General features: G+C 30.1%; 1 protein-coding gene across 1 annotated transcript; it reads left to right on the forward strand.

The window, feature by feature from the left end:
• Positions 1 to 6,355: 6,355 nt before the first annotated feature.
• Positions 6,356 to 7,787, forward strand: LOC126778059 (lipid droplet-associated hydrolase). Its single transcript, XM_050501445.1, has 2 exons — positions 6,356 to 6,905; positions 7,032 to 7,787. The coding sequence occupies exons 1-2, from the start codon at positions 6,722 to 6,724 to the stop codon at positions 7,754 to 7,756; spliced, it is 909 nt and encodes a 302-aa protein (XP_050357402.1). The 5' UTR covers positions 6,356 to 6,721; the 3' UTR covers positions 7,757 to 7,787.
• Positions 7,788 to 11,666: the final 3,879 nt, after the last annotated feature.

An 11,666-nucleotide genomic window follows, 5' to 3' on the forward strand; every position in this document is an offset into this window, starting at 1 on the left:
TATGGGCGAGCAAGCGACGTTGGGCGATGTGATGTCACGCGTCGATCGGTCGCTCCAGAAAATAATTTAAGAACTCTTAACTTAAAAAAATATTTTTACAGATATCGTATGATTTCGCCAGTATTTTATATATTTTAAATATGATTTTTTGAGATAACATAAAAAAATAAGCTCATCTTTCTAATTCCCGTTTTTTTTCCGTTTCATACACATGTGTCATTGGCATTACATTATTAACCAAAAAGAATATAAATATGACGATCTTGTCACTTGTCATCTACAAAAAATAGTGTTAAAGTTTTTTTTGGAAAATGGGTATATACTATATACGGTTCATAGACTTTACTAGTTTATATTATAATAATTAAAGTAAATAAACAAAAACTATTAAAAGTAGCAAAGTGGGTCCACTTTGTACCGACATCTTTGACAAAAGTTCTTAAGAAATTTATCTATTCAATCTAATAAAAAAAATTGATCGTGCAAAGTTTTAAGGATATCTTTGATAGTACTAAAATGTTACACTCTAGAGTGTGAATAAGATAATAAATTGTTTGTGGTTCCTTTTACTAAGAATTTTTCAGTTATTATAATCGTAATTCGTAGTCAGTAGTGAGTGGTAATAGAATAAGAATTTCGTATTTAGAACTCAGAACACCGAAAACTACTTTATGATTTGTTCATATATAATTTGACTTTAGTGGACAACCAAACAATAATTATAATTCAAAATTTAATACTGAGCATATTTAGCAAAATGCCGGTCAATATTACCAATAATAATAGATTTGAAGAGTTATTAGACAGCGATGATGAATTACCGAGTAAGTACAAATTTTCATTCACTCAGGATTTAAGCAATTTTAAGGCCTAGATAGAATTAAGATAATTGCTAAAGATGGGCCATAAAGGATTTTCATAGAAGTTCACATGCTTGTCTGACCCTTGCTGAAAAAGCTTAAACATATTTGAAAATTATTTCTTATTATAACATTAAGAAAAGTATAGTAAAATACATTAAACTTATTTTTTTATGAAATTGTTTATATCTTAATTTCAGTGGAATATAACGAAACTGCTACAACACCAGCTTATCAAATTGATAGCAGATTTGATATGATCCAGTTTAAGTGGATAAATAATGTAAAAACTTTTGATAGCCCAAAAAAATGCAGCATGGAAAATAGTTCAATTTGTACAACTAGAAGTCCTAGTGAAATTGAATATCCCATTACGAATAATAACAACAATTATCTGACACCAGTAGTTCAAAGAGGCGTTTTAAATAAACATGATTTATTTTGCTTAAAATCAATTGAAGGACGTACAGGTGACTCTACTTTTATTTGGCTAGTAAATTTTTTATTACACAAAGATTTACAATCTGATTACATGTTTCTCAAAAGTTGTCTTGTAAGCAATACTTTGAATACTGAAAAACTTGATTATAAATATGTATCACCAACGGAAACAAAACATTTTTATAATATTGTAATAAAAATGTAATTATAGATATATTCACTAATAATATGTAATAGTTTCTACACAACTTGGTGCTACACCAATATATCACACAACAATTATAACTATGGAGCTAGCAGTCATTTGGTTTCAATGCAATTAATGAATAGTGTAACAACTACTTCAATAGCGCCTATATAACACTGTATTATCCAAAATAAAACCATTTATCATCAATATCATGAGTAGGATTAGAGTAGGAAACAATTATTATTTGTAACAATGTATAAATCCATATTGACTACTGACTATAATGTATTAGTTCTATAACTATTTTGTAATAATCTAATGTTATGCAGCATTACAATTATTTTAATTTTGAACAACATTATACACATAATTGCAGTTTTAATGTTAGGGTCCGTTCACACAGACCGGCTCGGAGAGGAGAGCAGATTTTTATCACGTTGGAAACAGTGTTTTGAGTGATTGTAGTAAAGTTTATTTTTGCATTTGCACCTTTTTTGTCATTAAAAATGCCTGAACGCGCTTCGTGTGAAGTAATAAAAGGAGCCGACCGGCTCCGCTTGCGTGCTCTTTCTCGCTCGCACCCGCTTTCAGATCTCTTCCAGCCGGTCGATGTGAAATAGTTGGCGGCTCCGCTCCGGCCAATTCCAAGCGTATACGACCCGGTCTGTGTGAAAAGAAAAAAGCAGGCCGATGCTCTCCGAGCCGGTCTGTGTGAACGGACCCTTAAAATTACAGAAGTACATAGAATATTTAAAAAAAATATGACTAATAAAACAACTTGTAATTATTAACAATCTTTTATTCTGCACAAACCACTTTAAAATATCGCATACCTTACATGGAAGCCAAAATGTTAAAAAAAGTAAATAAGTATGTTTTCTTTGTTTATAGGTTTTCTGTGTTCCTATAAATACTTATATATATATATATATACATATATATATATATATACGTATATATATATATATATATATATATATTAGTATAAAGTTAATATGCTTAGAAGTACTACCAAATTTAAATACAATGTTAAAAAGAATTGATTTTGCTCCATTTTATCCAATCAGGAATCTACCCACATTGCAACAATAGTTTAGTACTTGTCTACCAATTATAATAGAATATTACACAAAGAATAAAAAAATAGCTTGTCCACTTTTTCTTTAGAAAACCTATGAAGTTGCCAGGTACAAACAGGTAAAAATGCATTATTAATATCATCAGTTATTTAATTGATTTTTTTTTATGAATTAAAAGGTTATTTTTTCCCTATTCAACAGTATTTGGTTGCCTTGTCAAAAGTGTGTCACATCCATGGTTGCCTTACGAAAAGTTGTATGAAACATTATCGAAGTATTTGCTTCTTCATGTTGGCATAAATAATCTTTTTCTTCATGCTTCACGACGTGGTTCCCTACTTTATGCCGGCGTCTGCCAGATTTCCGCCCATTTCCGGATTGAGATTACACATCTGCGTTTTTATAACAAAGGAAAAGTCAAGCCACGGGACAAGGTTTCATCGATTACTACCTGTAAAACTAGTGACAATAATCGGATTTCTATATAAATAGCAGTTGACGTTAACGCTATCGAATACCTACGTAAAACTCAGGAGGTACACCGTTTTTTCTAAACTTCAACTTTACGTTCAATTGTCTCGCTTCTTATGTTGACCTCATATAGATGGCCTACCCTCGATAGGCGTAGCGTAGCACATATATGTATTAAGTTTAACAACGTTATATTCACCTAAGGGTCCGTTCACACAGACCGGCTCGGAGAGCATCGGCCTGCTTTTTTCTTTTCACACAGACCGGGTCGTATACGCTTGGAATTGGCCGGAGCGGAGCCGCCAACTATTTCACATCGACCGGCTGGAAGAGATCTGAAAGCGGGTGCGAGCGAGAAAGAGCACGCAAGCGGAGCCGGTCGGCTCCTTTTATTACTTCACACGAAGCGCGTTCAGGCATTTTTAATGACAAAAAAGGTGCAAATGCAAAAATAAACTTTACTACAATCACTCAAAACACTGTTTCCAACGTGATAAAAATCTGCTCTCCTCTCCGAGCCGGTCTGTGTGAACGGACCCTTATCCTCAAATTTTCTAAATAAGTAATCTGTTATTCCAGTAGGCGAATGATAGTTATTTTAATTACATTTAATAATAATAATAAATAACTTTATTCACCAAAAAGAAACAAAGACGAAAAGAAAATTAAGGTACAAAACCATAAAAAAAGAGTTAACAATATCATATTTCATAATTTGTTCTTTTCAGTCTACGCCTTGTACATATGCTGCCAACACAAACGCTACATTCAGTGCAGTAAAAGGTAAAAGAAGATAAAATTACTTAAATAATAAAAGTTCATACAATTTTATAACACACCCAATAGGCTAAAATAAAAAAAAAAAACTTGCAAGTATTACTAAAACAGTGAGGTTTTTTGTTTGGTAAATTCTAGAAAAAGGAAAATATTTCATATTGAATAAAAAAATGAAAATAAAATAATAATATTTAAAATGTTTAAACAAATAGAGATATATGTTTTAATAAATAACAATTAAATATTTAAGTTTAGTTACACACATTTGTCCGGGCACATTGCGTCTTTTGCATAGATAAAAGCCATTGCTTGCATTGTGCCTTAAACTTATTTCAAGATGTACTGTTCTTAATCGGAGGTGGGATATCGTTCCAACACTTAGAAGCAGCGAAACGAAAGCTACCTAAATAAAGCTAAATGCTTGCAAATGTGGTCTAGGCAGTACTAGTCGCGGAACTCGGCTCAATCTACAATTGGATTCATTTGTTTCAGACCATTTAAGTTTATCCGCCAAATAATTGGGAATTTTACGATATTTTAAGGTGAAAGTGATATTATTTAATTTAAGTGTACAGCGATTTTTCATATTTAATATATTCTTGGAATTTAAATAAGGTGTAATATGCGAATATCGAGGTATATTTTAAGGTATATTTAGTGTTTTTTTTATCAAATGAAATATTAAATCTTCCTGTACGACTAGTATAACCGCTAATAATCCTATTTTTGTATTGCCAACTATGTTGCCAACCTTGGCAAAACAAAAAACAGCAAATCCAGCTTAAGAAAACAGCAGAAAACAATAAAATTGTAACTACTTAAAATGTTTGTTTATCGAATTATGTAGTAATGTAGTAAATGCAATTATCTACTGTTTGATTTAACATAAATTGCTTACAGCTAAAAAATTACGAGATTATTAAGAAAATACAAAAAGTAGAATTATTATTTCAAATATTCATACAAAAAATCACTCATCATTATTAAAATGTTTTTTTCCCATAAAATATACAAAATTACACGAAACACTTTGTTCGTCGGCTAAATCAAACAAGCAATGTTTGATAGAACCCGGTTTTACTTTCCAAACAGAAAAAACAGATAACTACCTAAATTTACAGTTCATACATGTAACAAGGATTGTTACATGTATGAACTGTAAATTTAGCTGTTCTTTTTTGCTATCTGTCAATGGCACTGCGTAAATGATTGGGGAATCCCTTGAGCGCGTAGTTCCATAATCTGAGGAAATTTGATCTTTGAAGTAAACGCGCGACACATGCAAAAAAATATCTTAGTTGCTTTGAGTTAAGGATTATTTTGGTTTAACATATTATATATTACTCATTGCGTTTTAAGCTTAGATTTAATACCGATACATACCCCCAAAAACAGTAGAAATTTGTGCTAAAACAAAAAACAGGGATGTCTTATTGAAAACAGTAAATCTACAGCAAGATTGGCAGCACAGATTGTCAATGCCATCTTATTAGGAATGTTTCAATGACATTTTTTTTCTCGAAAACAGCAACACCTTTCCGCATTTAATTCTAACGAAATTGTTTATTAGCTATAAACAGCTTAAGTTTATAATAAAATCTGTATATACTGTTGTTTTACATAAATTTAACTTTTGCCAGATTAATATTAGTTTTGTAATAAAAAAAACACTATTTAAACAAACATTGACGCAAGTTAAGTTTAAGTTAGCTAAATAAATATTTAAATAAATAACAATAAGCGGTGAATCTTAATTTTAGAAACATGAATTAATTATTACCTTATATTCCGAACAAAATTTCTTTGTTTTAAAATATCTATATTTATGTCTAATAGAATCGAATGTTCAATCTTCATAATTGTATTGTTACTCGTAGACAGAGAAACTAATAGACCAAGGGTGAAGGGACCGTGAAAGTCATGAAGCCGCGATTGTGATTTAAGACAGAGATAGTTTGCCAATGGGTGCATATAATGTTGCCATAGTAACTGCATCCTTGTTTTGGTGGATAAATAAATTTCAGGATTAAATTTAAACAAAACGAGGTTTGTAAAATTATACTTTTTAATATTTATTATGCATTTTTTTAATTTTTTTTTCCAACTACACGCAAAAACCGCTCCATTGTTTATTTTTGTTTCCGTTATCAATAGTGCTTCAGCATCTTTATATGATATCAAGGATTTGATTAAGTTCTGGAATATTATCTGTTAATTTAGTATTTTGTTTTATTAGGCACCTATTTATTTGCATTAAAAATACGTGATAGTACGCTTTTTTTTAATTTGCAGTCGCAAATAACGATAAGCTGTGAATCTTATATTTTAGAAACATGAATGATGACAAAAATCTTTTAGGTTTTTTAAGACATTAAGGATAATAATTATATATCATGTGCTGCCAGCGTCAGCTAAAAAATGTCCCGATTTTCGATGAAAAATCCGTGCCGTTTTTCATACATATAATTTATACAAATTACAATATAATATTATTAGTTATTAAATAATGTCTCGTATTATTAAAAAGTTTATGAATAATGCCATCGAGACACAGTAGATCATCACAGTTAAGTTAAAATGTTATACAGAGTGGAAAATGGTAATGGTTCGTATTTTTTATTTACTTGTGTACTTGCTTGTAAATAAATCAAATTGCAATTTGTTTTGTTTAGGTTGACATTTGAATCCGTAATGATTAGAGGTTATTTTTATTATGACCTTTTATATCAGATAGTACTTTCTATTGAACGTGTAAAATAGTTACAATATTTTAATTGTATAACGCAATTTGATAAAAAGAACTTTATTTGCAATATTCATAGCATATTAAACTTCAAAACTACTTGCATTCCTTTGGTTTATTATAGATAAAAATTAAACAATTTTTTTCAAAAGTGTATAATATGAAGAGAATCAGTAAGATTCTTAATAATGTTCAATCAAATATACTAACTTGGGGTAATCCATTTAGCGACAATGGACAAGATGTAGTTATTTGTATAACAGGAAATCCAGGACTGACTGAGTTTTACATAGATTTTGGTTCAGAATTGTACAGAAGTTTACAGTTGCCTGTATGTGTATTAGGTAAGTACCTATAATTATTTTGGTGTAAAGTAACAATCTGAATATGTGTAGGTACTTACTAAAAATATTGTAAATGTATTTTTACCGTTACAGATTGTATGAATGCAATTTATTTGTATTTTTTAGGTCATGCAGGTCATGAAGGCAATTGTTATAACAAATCAAATGAATCAAAAAATGATCTGACTTTATTTGATTTGCAAGGTCAACTTCAACACAAATTGGATTTTATAGAAAATCATGTTAGTCAAACCAGTAAGATACATCTCGTTGGACATTCCATTGGTGCTTGGATGATTATTGAATTATTACAGAAGAATGATAAATTAATGGACAAAGTTTTATCTGTTAATTTATTGTTTCCTACATTGCAAAGAATGGCTGAATCCAGAAATGGTATATTTGTTAATAATGTTTTTAGAAAATTTAATTGGTTTATATTGTTTTTATGTAAATTGTTATATGTACTTCCAACATTGGTATTTCGTTATATTGTTTATTTATATTTAATGGCTACCTCAATGCCATATTATTATTGTGATACAATCATGCAATTAGTTGATCCTTCAGTGATTGAAAAGGTTTTTTTTATGGCTTTTGATGAAATGGACACAGTTAAAAAACTGAACAGAGAAGGCCTAAACAAAATCAAACATATGACCAATGTAATATATGGGAATAAAGATAACTGGGCACCATTAGAATATATGGAGGACATAAAAAAGTATCAACCTTACATTCAAATGACTGAGACACACAACATAGAACATGCTTTTGTTATAAAGTCATCTGAGTGTGTTGCTGATATGGTAGCAAGTTTTATTAAATCTAAAGGCATTAAAAAAAGTTAAAATATGTGCACTTAAATTTATTAAAATAATTGCAATACATATTTTTTAATTGTTTATATATATCAATATTAATAAAAAACCATATGTGACAAAATCATCTTTTGCAACCATCACATCGAATATGATTGAGTTTGGTTTAACAAATATTTTTATTGTAATAATATTATAAGTAGAGTATTTTATTTAGTTTACAAATGTTACAATTGAAATACTAATATTTTGAATTATGAAAAAGTTAATTAAACAAGTATGGTATGTATTTTAAAACATAGTAAATGCTCAATATACTCTTAAATTGGCATTTATGTAACTGCAAGAATTTGATCTCTTGATAACTCAGATACTTAATGATTATCATATGGAATATTATTTATTGTTTACGTAATTGGACCATATTCATTGAATGTATGAAAGCTTGACCTTTGATAATTGCATCAAGTTTTAACTCAAGTTATGTAATATGAATTAGATTAAAATTAAAATGATTTTCAGGTTGATTATTTAATTTGATTCATTTGATTATCTTGCCTTCAAAAACAATTACAATCTATGCTTTTTATAATTTTTAAATATAATAATAAGTAATGATTCAACAAAAAGAGTCACAATTGGAAACAATTTTATGCATAAATCAATAATATCTATTGAGAATCAATTTAAGATTTCAAGTTCCATATCAATGCTTATTTTATTAGAAGTTATGCTGATTTTATTCTATAAAGTATTTTAACAGGACTAAAATAGATAAAAGCTGTCCTGCACTAATCTCTACAGGTAAAACCTCGATTGTAGTGAGATTATTAAATATTGTAATTGCTTCCTCATGTATGTGACATAAAATAGTAGCAAGTTTTTTAGTTCTGTCAAATTACTTTCAGATATTGTATACTAGAAAATCAGCACAAATGCAGATATTGATTTTAATGGAAAATACAACAGTTCTTAAAACATCACAAGTCTAATAATAAATTATTTTCATGTGTATAAATATATTATGACAAGTTAATTACCTGTACAGTTCAACTACAGGTCCAACATAAATTCAAATATATTACCTTTAGTAAATAAAGTTTATCTTAACAGTTTTATGTGAAATATTAATTCATTCCTGTTTGCTTTACACTTGTATTTATAATATCTGGCAGTAAATTTTATTTTAATTTATAATACTTCCAATATTTTACTAAATATTGCTTTTTTTGATTTTAGTTTTGTTCTTTTAAGTCACTGTCACTTAATAACTACATACAGCTATGAATACATTGTTTGTAGGTATCTTAGTTAAATGTCTCATAATATGATTAGCTGAAAATGATTTTATTAGTATATAGAATATTATTTCAAATAACAAATTATATAGAACATCAGAAATTATAAAAATTAAAACACATGCTAAAATTATAATTTTTCATAGCCTCAGAATGACATGGGTGATTACATTTCATTAATTATTATTTGGTTATCTGTTTCTTATAAAGTAAATGGTTTGTAAATAAAAGATGTTTGGTATGATATGTACTACAGATATAATATATTTCTGATTATCTAAACAAAATAAATATAAACAATAGATTTTGATTTTAAATTATTGATTTATAAAACCTTATAAATACTTTAAGACTGTTCTAAGCACACCATGGTTTAAAAGTATTTTTAAATAAATAAAATGCTGATTTGAAATAGAAGATGTGAGAGAAAACTATTAATGCTGTTATTTATTGTCATTTTAAGATAAAAATAACACTTAATATATTTTCGCACAACTCAATAAAAATAACTTAAAAATGTAGTCTCAGATTCTGCTTAATAAACCCAATGAAATTTATTATTTAATGTTTTTTTTTTCTTTTTGAAAAATATTTATCTAAATAAATATTAAAATTTGCTTCCTTGATTAAAATTAGTATTAATTTTAAAGATAATAAAGACAAGCCAAGGAAGCCCAATTATGAATCAGTAGAACTGCTTGAATAGGTATTTTGATTACTTAGCAGAAATAACCTTTTTTTCCAGTTCATGATTTTTTAAAGAATATCTGGAATGTTAATTCTCGAAAATTCTATACTTTCAAGCACCATTTTATGCTATATTGTTTTGCTATTTTGCTATATAACCCAGGGTACAAACATTGTCATCAAGAAGGTATCTACATTTCAAGCCAATTCATACACAACAAACAATGAGATATCAACATGAACACAATTTTTAAACTAGTGTTATTAATAATTTTTTAAACAGAAAATTCACATTTTTAAAGTTTAAATATTATTCCAGTTGTAATAGTTTGTTTTGTACGAATTGAGTTGCAATAGCCTATTTGATATTACGTACCACCCAATATTGAATTTAACACTGAATGCAAACTAAGAGTATTTTTAAGGGATATTAAGAAAATAGAATTTACTTATTAATCAATGAATTATCAAATCATATAATTATAAGTCACATTTATTCAAATTGTACTGTCGGTTTTAAATTTTGAGAATTCTAATTTTCTGTTATTACAAATAATCTATGAACCAATGCAATCATCAAGCTGTATAATTCATTGAAACACATTGAAAATTTATAGGTTCTCGCCAGTGGGTTCAGTAACAAGTGCGTTAATTTTTACATATATTCCGTTTATTAATAAGATTCTTAAAAATGTAACTATACTAAACATAAAGGACCACACACACATGACGGAACCCAAAAATATTTACTATCAACCTTTTATATATATTTCATTTTATATTATTATGTTCAGAAGGACAAGATATTTTATAGTAATGCAATATAAAAGTAATTAATTTTCTGCTCCTTGGGGGTAATTATATTAAAAACGATTTTTTAAACAATTGTCGTTTTAGTAAAATTACAGTGATAATAAATGGTATATGTATATTCTATCGTCAATATTAAATAACACTTCAATGTAAATTAGTGTAAAGTATATGAATTTACTTAATTGTATTACATAATTTAATTTTACGTGAATTAATTGTCCTGGACTAACATTATTGAGGGAGTAATGTATAAACATAGGAACTAGTAAGATATCGTTTTCACATAATATATATAATCGTTTAAAATATTTATCGATACTAAGTTAATCTATATAATTTTGTATGATAATAATTAAAATGCAACCATCGATACACATTCGGCACTCATATATTTTGCGTACAACCTCTCAAATTTAAAGATAATTACAATATCATAAAAACATACATATGATCATACCATAACATACCAAAACACTATGTAATAATAAAATATGATACAATTACAATTTTGAAATCTTAAATCTAGCGGGATATAAAAATTCGCACTAATAATACTCGTACATCGAAAAGACAACACGCATAAGTCACACTAGAGAGACTCCTCAGCACGTGGTTTCCAGCAGCGGGTCCGGCTTCTCGCTCTCCACCGTCGAGCAGATGAGGCGCTGCGAAGTCGACTTGTACAGGCGGCGCGGGCGGCCCTCGTCGTGCGAGTGCGCGCGCAGCGGCGGCCGCGGTGACAGGCGCGCCGGCGACGGGCGCGGCGAGCACGTGCACGCGCTCAGCGCGCCCGCGCCCGCGCCCGCACTCGCGCCCGCGCCGACGCCGCGCCAGCACTCGCAGCTCGTATTGCCGCAGGAGTCGCAGACCACCCCAGCCGCGCGTTCAAGTTTGCCGCGCCGCGGTCTCGTTTCCGACCCGCCGCTCACTTCGTCTCGCGACGCAGCTCTTCTCGTCGGCTTTCTCACCCAGGGATCTAGCGCGTGCGGAGCGTCGAGCGATGCGCGTGCGGCGTTGCGGCCGGCGCGACCGAGGTCCATGTCGCTCATCTTGCGCCACGGATCTGCTTCAGGGCGCCCGCGCGTCTCGTCGACGAGCGCATGCAGCGACGCATCGGGCGAGGATCGTTCGCTGCGAACTGC

Source organism: Nymphalis io, chromosome 1, assembly GCF_905147045.1.
Source record: "Nymphalis io chromosome 1, ilAglIoxx1.1, whole genome shotgun sequence".
NCBI lineage: Eukaryota > Metazoa > Arthropoda > Insecta > Lepidoptera > Nymphalidae > Nymphalis > Nymphalis io.